The sequence below is a fragment of the Trachypithecus francoisi genome, unplaced genomic scaffold, assembly GCF_009764315.1.
Source record: "Trachypithecus francoisi isolate TF-2019V2 unplaced genomic scaffold, Tfra_2.0 Lachesis_group13, whole genome shotgun sequence".
Classification (NCBI taxonomy): domain Eukaryota; kingdom Metazoa; phylum Chordata; class Mammalia; order Primates; family Cercopithecidae; genus Trachypithecus; species Trachypithecus francoisi.
This window is the reverse complement of record NW_022681458.1, coordinates 11,411,129-11,425,901: the sequence shown is the minus strand read 5'-3', so window position 1 is coordinate 11,425,901 and position 14,773 is coordinate 11,411,129. Positions and strand designations below refer to the sequence as shown.

Below are 14,773 nucleotides of genomic sequence, written 5' to 3'. Positions count from 1 at the left end.
ATTTACATATATATACACACACGTGCACACATACACACACACACATCACATCACATTCTTCACATATTTAGGTTTAAGGTTATGGTAGATTGAAAAAAAAAATAGCTACAAGTTCTGTGCAGCTCCTCCCATCAAGAAACAGAGTCTATAAGCTCAAACCTGTGACTTGCTCATGCCAACGGCTTTAAAAAGAGCATGCATATGGGACCTCATATTCTGTTATTGCTTTCGGAACCCTGCCATCATGGGAAGAAGCCCTGACTGGTCTGCTGAATGAAGAGAGACATGTGGCCCAGTTGCCCCCATCACTCCAGCTAACTGCCAGCCCTATAAGAGGGGTCATCCAGGAACCAGCAGTCCCTAGCTGGCTTGCCACCTCACCACAAAAGCATGAGTGGACACATGGAGTAGAGAAGAGAAATCCCAGCTAAGCCCTGCCCAAATTATCAACCCACAGAATCACAAACAATAAGTGTTTTTTTTAAGCCATTAAGTCTTGGAGTGTTTTGTTACACAGCAATGACTAACACAAAGGTTGATTGCCAGGTACACTGTCTAACTTAAATAAATAAAACCACAAAGATAAACTTTTAGGTATCAGAGACCTGGTTAAAAAAAAAAAAAAGGGTATTTTTACGGAGTAATAAAGAGGAGTCTTCTCAAAATAGTACCACCAGGTACTACATATTCCTTAGTTTAGATCTACTTTAGTTGGGCTTATCCAATCTAAAAGCAACACCTACTAATGAATTGAACCTAGGACATTCACTCTGATTTGAGGCATCAGAAACCATCTGGTAGAGTAAAATTGAAACATGATCTTCATAATTATCAACATTTCACTAAGACTTCAGTCCAACCAACTAAGGACCCCTTTAGGCAATTCCTATAAAACCAAGTGGGATTATAATTTTTTAATGATTTGAGGAATATGTTTATTCACAACATAAATTGTTCGGTAAAAGATATACATATGTATAACAAGTTAACAACATTTGATTGTGATCTTTTTTTAACTTTTCTTTTAGGTTCAGGGATACATATGCAGGTTTTTCATATAAGTAAATCACATGTCTCAGGGGTTTGGTGTACAGATTATTTTCTCACCCAGGTAATAAGTATAGGACCCAACAAGTAGTTTTTCGATCCTCATCCTCCTCCCCACTCAAGCAGGATCCAGCATCTATTGTTCCCTTCTTTGTGTCCATATGTACTCGAAGTTTAGCTCCCACTTATAACTGAGAACATGAAATATTTAGTTTTCTTTTTCTGTATGTTTGTTTAGGATAATGGCCTCTGCCTCCATACATGTTACTGCAAAAGACATGATCCCCTGCTTTTTCATGACTGCACAGTGTTATATGGTGTATATGCACCACTTTTTTAAAAATCCAGTCTACCATTGATGGGCATTTAGGTTGATTCCATATCTTTGCTATTTTGAATAGTGCTGTGGTGAACATATGTGTATGTATGTGTCTTTCAGATTCAGAAAATACAGAGAATACCTATGAAATACGACACAAGAAGGCCATGCCCAAGACACATAGTCATCAGATTCTACAATGTCAAAAATGAGAAAAAAAAAAAAAGTTAAAGGCAGCTAGAGAGAAGGGGCAGGTCACCTACAAAGTGAACTCCATCAGGCTAACAGCAGACCTGTCAACAGAAACCCTACAAGCCAGAAGAGATTAGGGACCCGTATTCAACATTCATAAGAAAAAAAATTTTAAGCGAGAATTTCATGTCCAGCCAAACTACGCTTCATCAGCAAAGGAGAAATAAGATGCTTTTTGAACGAGCAAATGTTAAGAGAATTTGTCACCACCAGACCTGCTTTACAAGAGGTCCTGAAGGAAGTGTTAAATATGGAAAGGAAAGACCATTACCAGCCACTACAAGAACACACTTAAGTACATAAACCAGTGATACTATAAAGCAGTCACACAAGCAAGTCTGCACAATAACCAACTAAAACATGGTGACAGGATCACATCTGCACATATCAATACTAATCTTGAATGTAAATGGACTACATGCCCCAATTAAAAGGCACAGAGTAGCAGGCTGGATAAAGAAGCAAAACCCAATGGTATGCTATCTTTGAGAGACCCATCTCACACACAATGATACCCATAAGCCAAAATAAAGGGAGGGAGAAAAATCTACCAAACAAACAGAAAACATAAAAAGGCAGGGGCTGCTATTCAAATGGGATTTTAAAGAAAGCATTGAGGCACTGCATAAAGGAGCACGTGAGTGAGATGGAAAAGGACATGCTGTTTTGCAAAATCAATACCCGCTTTGAGTTGACAATGTTCTGGGATTTAAAGGAAAGGTTATGTATCAGTCTGCTTCAGGCAAACCTAAGAGCTCTGAATCTTCATTAAAGCTGACTCTGTTCTGTAAAAGCATTCAGTGAATGCAGCAACTTTCACAGTGTGCTTTCAAACTGAAAATTAATGGGCCCGATAGAAAACCAATGGAAGAAATACAGGGCATTGTCCCCAGGTTGTTGTATAAATCCAGACCAACAAAGAATTTAAATGCACATTGAAGGCTACAAGTCCAGAAAAAAGTAGGACATGCAGCATATCTCCTTCTTGGTGGTCTAATTAGGACTCAGGAAGTAGACGAGCATAAGTCACAATGTATCTCAAACATCACCTATAATGGCACATTGTTACAGAGTTTCCAGTCCTCCATGATTGACATTGATGGCAAATCATTTCCACTAAGCCAGTCTTGTGGGAAGGCACACTACTGAAGGAAGAGGACATCAAAGCTATCTCAAAGTAGAGAACTAAAAACAACAAAATTCAAATATGAAAAGGAAAGAACATTTCAGGGACTATAATATCACCAGAGCCAGGTGAAAAGAAACAACATCAAAGGAATCCATGACATATAATCATCAATACAAGAGGTTTTCAGGGAATCAGGTGGTAAGAAAAATTGCTAGTAGGCACTGGGGACCCCAGAAGTGAGAAGCACTAATCAAGAGAAACTACCTAGGCAGAAGGGTGCATAACTGTCATGTGGTTATGTCTGCATTTCTCATTTGAGTCACAGGAAAGGAAGTTTCTTTAATTAGGTGCATCCGGCAGGCATCAAGTCAAATAAAATCATAAGCTTCAGTCACAGGTAGTTCTCAGCATCAATTTCAAAGCAGTGGATTGCTGGTTCTACAGAATGAAGCAAAGACAGGAGAAGGGGGCTCCCTACCTACATGTGGTTCAATTCCCTTGGAAGTCAGAGTTGTGCTCCTCTGTGCTGGGAAGTAAGAAACGTCTATTGGTCAAGTATCATCCACTGAACCATAATGAAGGCCACCTTCCATGCCAAGCTTTGAGGCATCCACTTAGAGATCCATCTCAGGAGCAGTGCTGAGACAGAGGAGTCTGGAACCTTGTTCTTGTGATTGGTTCAAACATAAGTGAGAGTCCAGGTTCGCACCTAACTTGGGGTGTCACAGGTAGGCTTCTGAGGATCGGGGTTAAAATATCACCTCTGCCTCCTGTTGTTTAAACTCTCAATTCCTCCATTACCTTATCCCTAAATAAAAGAATAGGAATACTACAACTGGGGGCAAGTAAGAGAAAATAAGTGTCAGGTGTTTGGCACACAGTCTATTATAAATGCAGTAAGTTTTCATAGATGGACGCTACTCTAGTCAAAGCCAGATGGGATGAAGTCACTCTCTGGGTCAACAGAGCTGAATCAATGTGGCTGACAAATCCCAATTTAATATGTTAATTTGAAGTGGCTATTAACAGCTACCAGTGGAAAAAATCTGGTTAGAATACTTAATGGGTATGATGTACATTATTTGAGTGATGGCTACCCTAAAAGCCCCGATTTCACCACTATGCCATATATATATATATATATATATATATATATATAACAAAATTATACTTGCACTTCATAAGTTTATACAAATTTTTAAAAGGAGACAAATTTTTCAGTCAGTTATTTACCCTTGGTGAGTCAAGGCTACTTTTGACCCCATTTGGTCTTCACTCTGAGCTAATGGAGGCTCCAGCAGGTCCCAATTGCTTGGGTTCAAGTTGTAGCTTCATCCTTAACTGACTGTATCACCACAGGCAGAGAAATGACAACAGCTATGGTCCTACTTCATAAGGACCAGGGGGATTCAAAAAGCCATTTCAGTCAAAGAGCTTTGCCCAACACCTGGCACTTAAATAGTTATCACTGGAGTCACAGAAAGCCACCATCAAGGCAAGCAATCGCTTAACCCTGCAAGAAGTTGAATGTGCACCCATTATTCAAGAATGCCCACTATGGCCATTTCATCTCACCTCCAGTCCAACTCTAACCTCGAACCTCATATAAAAAGAATCAGGACACAGATGTAAAATTGTCCTCAATGGCCTTTCCCAAGTAATGGAATATCCAATGTCTGTGCTAATGCTCCACCATTTTATAGATTTCAAGGTGGAGGACCATCTGTATCATTTCATTTGAGCTTCACAGGCCAGTTATGTTTGTCTGCATTCTAAAGGAGAGAAAAGTAATGCTGATAGAGGCCAATGGCACAGCTGTTCGGAGGCAAAGCAGGGACTTAAATTCAGCTCTTCTCAGTGCTAAGCTCAGGCCCCTTTCCATCCAGCCAAGGAAGAAAGGCAAGGCGTGCGGGATTTCAGTTCTAAAATCCAGATTCGCAGACATTCTCAACAGTGAAAGAAAACAGTGATTGGATCATAATTATTTTCAACCACAAAACAAAACAAGAGTCAATGGCTTTGTTACAAAATAGTGTTAGGGAAGTCCCCATCTCACCCTCCAGGGCCATAAGCTTGACGAGAATGTTCTGATATTGTGCTGGCAGGGCTGCAAAAAGAGCTGTCCTCAGAAACGCATAAGTTAGTGATGTTATGTTGTTACCAGCTGCCATTTGCAACTTTCATTCCAGGCAAGACGACGTGAAATCATTTCTGCTGTCCTCACAGACTCTGCTAACTCCTGTTCTTAGCAGGCAAATCTCACACCTTTTCAACATTAGTACAGCCAAGAATGAGTTCTGAATGATTTGAATTTTGAGGGAAAGTCAGGGAGTGGTGGGAGCAGAAATCCCTTACAATTAAAGACCAGTTCATTAACGCTTTCATACATATGGATTAGCCATTTTAAGTGAGGTGAAAAAGCAGCCTTGTGAATAGATTTGTAATATCAGGAATCTCATAAAAATTTCATGCTCCACCAGCAAGTGCCCTTGGTTTAATAGCAGTGTCCTTCCTCCCCTTGTATTAATTTCTCAGGTCAGAAGCCTAAAGAAGGCAAATATCACGAATTCTACCTCAATGCCCCCACAACTTATAATCAGAGAAGATGAAGATGGGGAATGACTGTGGCTGCAGTTTGAAAGCATGCTTAGGAAAGGTACCTTAGTGTCTGGACATATAGCAGAGCCTGACTCAGCTCCTCACACCCTGGGCAGTGCCCTATCATCCTCCTCCCTCTCCTGACTCCCAGGGTCCTGCCCTCACCCTGCAACCTCCCGACCTCCCAACTCACTGTTGGGTCCTCTGCCCTCTCCTGTGGCCACTACTACTTCCAGCCTCAAAACAAGTACTCTGCAACTTTCTTCCAATTTTTCCCCCTTTCTTTTTACACTCTCATCCTCTCCTATCTTGATGGCTTCCATGACTTTCTCTAGCATTCATACAATGGGAACTCTATATGTTTTTTCCCCCTGGTTTCAGCCTTGTTCCCACATTGCAGTCCCAAGTAAGAACTATTTACTGACACATCCATCTTGCTCGGCCTGCTGTACCCAAGCCCTAAAGAGGGTCCTTATGCACATTTCCCATTTTCTCTGAATTACCCAGAGGGGTCCTTTGACTCCATTTGCACCCTTGTTCCCTGCATTCAATTGACAACTGAACCCCGATCCTCACATAAACATTTAACCCATCCTTTCATTCCCACTGCACAAGTTCAAGCTTTTACTTCTATTAGTACTTGCTAGAAGATCTCTATCTTTTCATCTCTTCTTGACCGTAATATATGCTGAAGACTATGAGAATAATCTGTCTAAAATACATATCAGTTCCTATATACCCAATAATGCAAAATGTCTGCAAGTCTTCATAATCCAAACTGCTTAGCATCTACATTCTCCCCACATGTGCCCCCATGAGCATTTTCAGCCTTACTACCTATTACAGCATCTAATGCATCTTATCCTGCAGCAAGCTGGATCCACTCTTCTTTGAACTCCTCCCCACGACCCAGGACTTCTATAGTGCCCTTCCCCCACATGTAAATCCAAATGATATTTCAGTGTCCAACTCATTGGAAATTCCAAACTGTTGTTCAGAATTTTATATGAACAATTGTTCACATAAAAATTCAATCAATTGCCATCCTCAATACTTCAAGCATTTTAATTAAGTTCTGTCAATGCCCTTCAACCAAAGACTACAAAGGACACACCTGTAGTTGAACAAGTTGAGTTTATTACCCATTGCAGTTACAGAGACTGCACGCCATGGGAATCGTGGAGTGCCTCAATTAGAAGGTGTTAGATGGGATTTACTATAGGATTTGAACTCTGGTTAGGTTATTTGGGGAGATTTCACTCTGGAGTGAATGCTGGATGCTGTCAGAAAGCAGGAGCAATTCTTATCTAAAGAAGGGGAAGGCTAGAGCAAGGCCAAAGCTGTATTTGGTAAAGAGGAAGCTGTCACTCTACATACGTGACACTGAGAACTGAGAGAAAGTGGATACTTGGTATTTTGTGGGTTGCAGGGTGACCTTGTTTTTGTATTGGACAAAATTATAAAGTGGTCTTGTTTTGCCTGACTCTGTCATAGCCTCTGAATGGTCATATCTAATATCCGTATTATGTGGGATTGCTGATGTCTTTAAGTCCAACAGAAGACATCACGGCCCAGCTGTAAGCATCAGATCAACTCCTAACAACCTCAAGGTCTACCTATAAATGCCAAGCAAGCTCCTGACATCAGCAGCTGCTCTTCTTTTTCTCAGTTCTCAGCATCATCATGATGTCAGTATACAGATTGAAACATTCTCTAAAGCAGAGCACAGATTATGAAGAGTAAAGCAAACTCTCCCTTGCTACAGATGTAGCTGGGTGATCAGGATTCCATCTGGGGTCCCAATGGTGAGGGTGGGCATCATATTTTGGAATACAGAAAAGGAAGGACAGGATTAGGATCTGGGGAAAAAAGGTAATATATTCTATACAACCTACAACTCTCAAGAATAGTGTGATACACAGATCAGAAACTCCCTAGAGCATATTAAACATAAGAATGTCTTCATTGGCTGGGTGCAGTGGCTCACGCCTGTAATCCTAGCACTTTGGGAGGCCAAGGCAGGCGGATCAAGAGGTCAGGAGATCGAGACCATCCTGGCTAACACAGTGAAACCTCATCTTTACTAAAAATACAAAAAATTAGCCAGGTGTGGCGGCAGGTGCCTGTAGTCCCAGCTACTCAGGAGGCTGAGGCAGGAGAATGGTGTGAACCCGGGAGGCGGAGGTTACAGTGAGCTGAGATCGTGCCACTGCACTACAGCCTGGGCAAGAAAGCAACACTCTGTCAAAAAAATAAAAGTCTTCATCCTGGTAAACTAGATAAAGTTTTCTGGTTAATAAAAGATGAAAGTTGTCCACTGCACTTATCCAAAAATGTAAAGGTACATGGGCCTTAGTGAGCTAAATGTCTTCAAATCTTTGTAGGTATATTTATTTCTTTATTGCTGTTCAATTGCTATTAAAATACTGACCATTAAGTCTCATCCTTGATCCTGTTTCCAGCAAATATTGTCAGACTACTGATATTTTCACATCTGAGTTTAACAGAAGGAAGCAGTGTCAATTGTGTCTTTCGGGACATACAGACCAGAAATGCAGCTCACATGTAAGGCATATGTAGAAAAAATATATATATATATATCTAAAATCCTTACAAATATAATTTTCTTTCAAAAAAATTCACTTGGAAAAAATCTACATTTCCTTTGGTTTACAGCCTATTATATATTTGGATGATCTAATTGAGTTACCAGCCCTTTGGTGAAGAAGAATGGGCAGAGGAACTTGGTTGGCAACTGCGCCATGTCTAGTCTGGGATTTCAACTGCAGTTGAAATGATGAGCATCTTAGATCTTACTTGTTAGAAAAAAATTATAAACATATTTCTATGTAAAAATCTCCAATACCTTGTCCCTTAAATTCCTTAAATAGGAATATGTGAGGCACATTCTATAAAGGCAGGGTTAATTCAATTCCACAAGTTTAGAGGAATAACTCAAGTGCAAACTATCTTCCTTCCTGTCAGGGAGTCCTTCCAGTACTGGTCATGTACAGCTATTATCTGCAGAGGCCATCATTGTATTGAGAACACAAGCAATACCGTGGCTCCCACCTGCGGGGGAAACAGCACTCCCACCCAAGCAAGCTCTACCTCATCCTGTTTGTAGCAGCTCCAAGTTCTCACTTTCTTCAGCAGATTTCAATTTGCAATTTTTGAGAGAATGGGTTGCCTATCACTTAACACTGTCACTGGGAGATAACATTTCAGTTATTACTCAGTGCTGACATTTTATTATTTAATCTTAAAATCCCATCAGAAATCCCTAGCCTGATAAGCTACAAACGAAGTTTGAGAATAAAGCACCCAACAAATCTGATTTGCAGTAATCAAAATGGCATTTTGTCAGATGGGAATTAATTATCAACCTGACATGATTTTAATCTGCTGCCATTCTATGAAATGAGACCGGTTTGCTCTCTGTAAAGATGATCAGCCTTGCTGCCCCAGAGCTAGATGCCCAGTTTCACCTACTCTCACGAGATTCTTCCATTATGCAAACTGGTGATGAAGCAATTCCATGCTCCAAAAGATGAAGACAAGAAATTTCACATTCACAGACTTGTCATATTCACCTCTTAAAATGTAACTTCTTGCCAGGTGTTAAGATGCCTTTTTTATTTTACACAGTCACCTAACAATCTGAAGAAACATCCCCCCTGAAGGCAGTTTCAGCTCCCAGGTTCAATGAGAGGGCCCTGTCAGGACTCCAAGGCTCTACCTTGAGACTGCTGAACAAATGAAGGGATCATGTTCATTCCACGAACAGAATGCACATGTCTTCAGGCTTTTCAAGTTTATTCAGGGGCTACTGCTGGACCACAGGCAATTATCAAGTCAAACCCTCCAAGTGGGCATGAATGTTTTAGCAGAGAACAGATGGAAGGAAAATGGAACTTAAACAGGAGCGATGTCACCCTTGCATAGCTCGAGAATGCTGCTGCAATATCCATGGAGGGAAAGAAAGAGCTTTCACCAGTCCATGCCAGGAAACGGGCTGCCTGCCTCTCATTTCATACTCTTACACGTAACTTTCCTCTCTTTTCTAATAGAGAGGAAAACTGAGTCCCAGAGATGCCTGTAAATGTCCTATGGTTTTAGTCAGTAAGTGAGGATGTAAGAGAGGTTCTTTCTACCACTCTTGGCTACCTGTCCCAGTGTGGAAAGAGAAACACCAGGCAGTATATTTTCTTTTTTTTTTTTTTTTTTTTGAGACGGAGTCTCGCTCTGTCGCCCAGGCTGGAGTGCAGTGGCCGGATCTCAGCTCACTGCAAGCTCCGCCTCCCAGGTTTACGCCGTTCTCCTGCCTCAGCCTCCCGAGTAGCTGGGACTACAGGCACCAGCCACCTCGCCCGGCTAGCTTTTTGTATTTTTTAGTAGAGATGGGGTTTCACCGTGTTAGCCAGGATGATCTCGAACTCCTGACCTCGTGATCCACCCGTCTCGGCCTCCCAAAGTGCTGGGATTACAGGCTTGAGCCACCACGCCCGGCCCAGGCAGTATATTTTCTATTTGGTTGCCTCACACATGTTGAAAAACTCTAGTTGGTATTATTTAAAAACACTATTTATCTCTAACTCCCTTCAATTTTAAGTTTTAGAAATCAACTAACTATAAGAAAAAGTTTGGGCCAGGCACAGTGACTCAGGCCTGTAATCCCAGCACTTTGGGAGGCCGAGGCAGGCAGATCACCCGAGGTCAGGAGTTCAAGACCAGCCTGGACAACATGGTGAAAACATACAAAAATTGGCAGGGTGTGGTGGTGGGAGACTGTAATCTCAGCTACTTGGGAGGCTAAGGCAGGAGAATCACTTGAACCCAGGAGGTGGAAGTTGAAGCCTGGGCAACAAGAGCGAAACTCCATCTCAAAAACAATTTTTAAAAAGAAAAAGTTTGATATAATTAAGAAAAGAAGTCAGAGGAGAAAGGGAGGACAATATAAAGTTGTTTTCTGGTCTTACAATATTTGATTCCTCTTTGTGGGGCTCCACGGAGAGAACGGAACTCTCAGGAGACAGGTAATAGAGCATTAAGGAAGTTTTTGTTCAGAATGCTGCTGAGGGGAATTTTCACATGTGTTACGACATCCAGAGCAGAGCTGGGAACAGCGTGTTTGTGAGTCTGTGCATGAGTAAGCCTCTGTTCTTCCAGCACAATTGCAGCTTGTTTAGTTTGCAAACACAAGTTGTCTCAGTGATCCACATTCCCAATAGGTAAGGGCCGACGCCACACCGCCTCCTCTCGCAGCACGCCCAGCTCACAGCACGTGAGCCCGAATCCACATGGAAGAAAAGTGGACCCTCCGAGGGGCAGCTATTCCTGTCTCCACCCCTGCTCTGAAGCACAGCATGGGGGTCAACCAAGAAATATATCCTCATGTCAAATGTAGAGGAGAAACTGCTTCATTTCAAAGTTTATGAGATCCAAAAATGTTACTGTGATAGTTCATTTCGGGTGTCAACTTGGCTAGGCCACGGTTCTTATATACTTGCTCAAACACTAATCTAGATGATGCTATGAAGGTATGTTTTAGATGAGATTAACGTTTAAATCAGCAGACTTTGAATAAAGCAATGACTTTCCAGAATATGGGTGGGCTGCATCCCATCTGTTGAGGGCCTTAAGGACAAAGACTGAGGTTTCCCAAAGAAGAAATAATTCAGCTCAAAACACAACACAGAAACCTCATCTGAGTTTCCAGCCTGCCAGCTTCCCTACAGATTTTGGACTTGTGAGTCCACACAATTGTATGAGCCAGTTACTTAAAATAAATCTCTCTCTCCTCTCTCTCTCTCTGTCTCCTGTTTCTCAGGAGAATCCTAACTACTAACACTGTTACAAAGCAGATTAAGCAGCCCTATTCCCTCTGAATTGAAGAGCAGAGAGGAAAGAGGCACTTGGCAAAATATCAGTTGCTTAGAAAATCGGGGAATTAAGAGTCTATGTGAAAAAAGGCTTTTCAACACCATTCAAGTGCCAAGTTGCATTTCTCAGTAGTAACTTTTTAAGTTATTCATGAGTATGAGATGTGCCCTTTGGAAGTTCTGGGCCAGGCACTGGAGCAGCGAAACCAGGGACACTTGCATTGGAATCTGGGCTCAGCCCCCATCCTGGGTGTGTAGCCGCAGGCATGTGACTGAACCTCTAGAGGCATTTCAAACCTTGGTGGAAATGTGACACTAAAAAGACCAGAGATGTGAAGCACCCAGCTCAGAATCTAGAAAGATCAGTGCTCACTAAATAGTGGCTTAGTGTGATTGCTGCTGATATAAAAGCTATTAATAAAACATACTTCCTCCCAGCCCTAAGGAGGAGAGAGACACATACAAGGATAATTAATATCCTGTTTCCAAGACCACAAAAGTGATATTGTAGGTGACTGTTGGATCTCAGAGGAAGGGAAACTGAGTCAGCTCCAGAAGTAGAAGTTTGTACAGTGAGGTGGGGTAATGGGGAGCAGGCATTCCAGTCAGAGGCCATTGTACCAGCAAAGCCAGGGTCAAGCAAAACAGATACTGGCCAGCCATACTGACTGGCCAGGGAGATATGTGAGGACTCATTGTGCTGGGAAGCTTTCTAAAGAGCCAGCTCGTGTAAGGATGGAGACATGCACAGAATAGAAACAAGAGGAAAGGGCTGCCCCATGCGTTCCTTTCTGACTACATTAGTGGGTTGTGCACAAATTTTTGACTAGAAATCACTCACTTCTAGGTATCAAAACCTCCATAATTAAAAATCTGTAATGCAAATGCAGAAGGCATTTGGAAATTAAATGGTGACGTTTTTAAATTCTTACACAGGGAGCCAGTGGTGTAACATAATGTGCATCAAGTAACAATTTTAATAGATGACACAATTCTGAATGTATTGCACTGTGATTTTCATGCACATTAAAATGAAAGAACATATTCTGTTAAGCAGACAGTAGTACAAGATACACAATACAGTAAAAGCTCTGCAATGACTTACAGTAAATTGTTAAAAATGCTTAGCCTATGATGAGATTAAGCCTGTTTTCAATCTTCTTTATTTTACTTGTTTTTTCCTCAATAAATGTGAGTTGATTATGAAAAGAGGAAAGGGTATTTTTTTTTTAACCCTGCCAAGAGTAAATCTAAAAAGAAAGTGTGTCATAAATGAGTGGAATTCACTTTTATTTACAAGTATACCATTAAGTATACTTATTTACAAGTATACCAGTAAGTATGCAACTTTTATTTACAAGTATACCAAGATGCAAAAGAAAAAGTAATGGTTTTTTGAGATTGGTTTGAGACTGAGAAAAGGAAGATTGGCCGTCTAGGGGCAGTACCCACCTGGATCACAGAGGCATTTGTAGCTGGTGCCCACGCTGCGGCACGTGCCATGAGCGCAGGGGCTGAGGGCACAGAAGTCAATAAGCTGGGCACAGGTTGGCCCTGTGAAGCCCGAGCTGCAGCTGCAGGTAAAGTGTACCCCGTCCACATAGCAGGTACCATTGTTCTGGCAAGGAGACGAGGCGCACGGGTCTACCTTCTCTTCACAAGCAGATCCAAAGTATCCTGTTAGAAAACACATGGGAGCTTAAAACACTTAAAACACTTTTGCACATAATAACTAATCAACTGAGTCTGCTCTACTGTATATTCATAACCAATTCATTCATTCATAACTTCCAGATATGCCACAACCCAACAAGATAGATAGGCTGTTTTTCTCACCTTTAGTAATGTAGGCTTAAGAACATGAAGCCCCACAATTCCATATTTATTGAAATACAAGGTAAATGACTGTTTATTTACACACATGTGTACATGAACATATTTATGTGCACACATGTGTATATGTACATGAGTGTATACTCTATAAAGATACCAAAAATCAAATAATGATAATTTCCTAAAGGAATATGGGATTTGGATCAGCAGAGGGCTCTCCCCTCTTATTTTGCATACATTAACAGGGAACACATTTCTTATTTTACTTTAATAGATATGACATAATCCTGAATTTTGAAAAGTAAAACCGTATCAAATAGTAAACAATGAAAATGTCTCGTTTTCATCCCTGTCCCTTCGTCTTGCATTCCCTTCTCTACAAGCAGCCACTGTTAACAGTTTCTTGAATATATGCCTTTTTAAAAGTTGATTGTTGTAACCGAGAAACAGAAGTGATCTACCCATACAATGAAATACCCCTCAGCAATTTAAAAAAAACTGATTGCATGGCACATTTTTAGTAGGATTTCTAAGATTTGAAAGCTACCAGGAATTTTATACAATGCTGAATAGCACTGGATTTTTTCAGAAGATAATTTTATATTTTATATTTTGTATTTCTATACTGCATAGAGAGATACCAAGTTGATTATGCCAATTTATGAGTAGTGCTTCACATAATTAAATCTGGGAGTACTGACGCATGGTATGACATTAATGAACGTCAAAAGCATTATGCTAAGTAAAAGAAGCTAGGCACGAAATACTACATATTATATAATTCCATTTGTAAGAAATGTGCAGGAAAAGCAAATCTGTAGATATAGAAAGTAGATAAATGGTTGCCTATGGCTGGGCCAGAAAGAGGGGTTCACTGCAAATGGGCATGAGGTGTCCACTGGGGCAGATGGAAATGTTTTAAAGTTGGATTGTGGTGATGGCTGCACAACTCTGTAAATTTACTAAAATGCTTTGAACTGTACATTTCAAATGAATGAATTTTACAATGTATAAATTGTACACTTAAATAAAATTTTATGTCATATAAAATTATGTAAGGCTGTTAACTCTTTCTTTTAAATATGGTTACTGTGTAGGTGATTTTTATCTTGTTTCCTGTGTATATGATTCAGTATTTCTTGTTAAAAAATTATACATGTGGATATGTGTGGGTCTCTACATCTGTGCATACATGTAGGTATATATATTTAACAATGCTTTGCATAAAAACTATACTTTTTTCAATACTTTAAGAGCAGTTTGGAAATTAAAGATTATTCAAATTTTAGAAATAAAAGTTAAATAATTTTACTCACATATACTTTGTATTCTAATAGTCTATTACACTTCTCTTGTTTACATTGAAGTTTATATTTACTCATCTTCTTATAGAACTCCTAGCAATACTGACAATTTTTGTTGTTGTTAAGGACACATTTAATATGTAAACAAACCAAAATAACTCCCAGATTTAATTATGTGAAGCACTACTCATAAATTGGCATAATCAACTTGGCATTTCTCTGTACAGTATAGAAATATAAAATATAAAATTATCTTCTGAAAAAATCCAGTGCTATTCAGCATTGTATAAAATTCCTGGTAGCTTTTAAATCTTAGAAATCCTACTAAAAATGCACCATACGATCAGCGTTTTAATAACACTTGAATTCTCCAAAAAGTTCCTTGGCAGGCTCAAGCGGAATGTAATTC

The 14,773-nt window shown here is 40.3% G+C and overlaps 1 protein-coding gene across 1 annotated transcript in view; it reads right to left on the bottom strand.

The window, feature by feature from the left end:
- The window catches only part of DNER (delta/notch like EGF repeat containing), a 379,388-nt gene that overhangs the window by 78,771 nt on the left and 285,844 nt on the right, over nucleotides 1-14,773 (bottom strand). Inside the window, exon 8 of the mRNA XM_033229959.1 lies at nucleotides 12,680-12,904. Within this exon, the coding sequence (XP_033085850.1) occupies nucleotides 12,680-12,904 (225 nt within the window). The remainder of the gene's footprint in view (nucleotides 1-12,679; nucleotides 12,905-14,773) is intronic.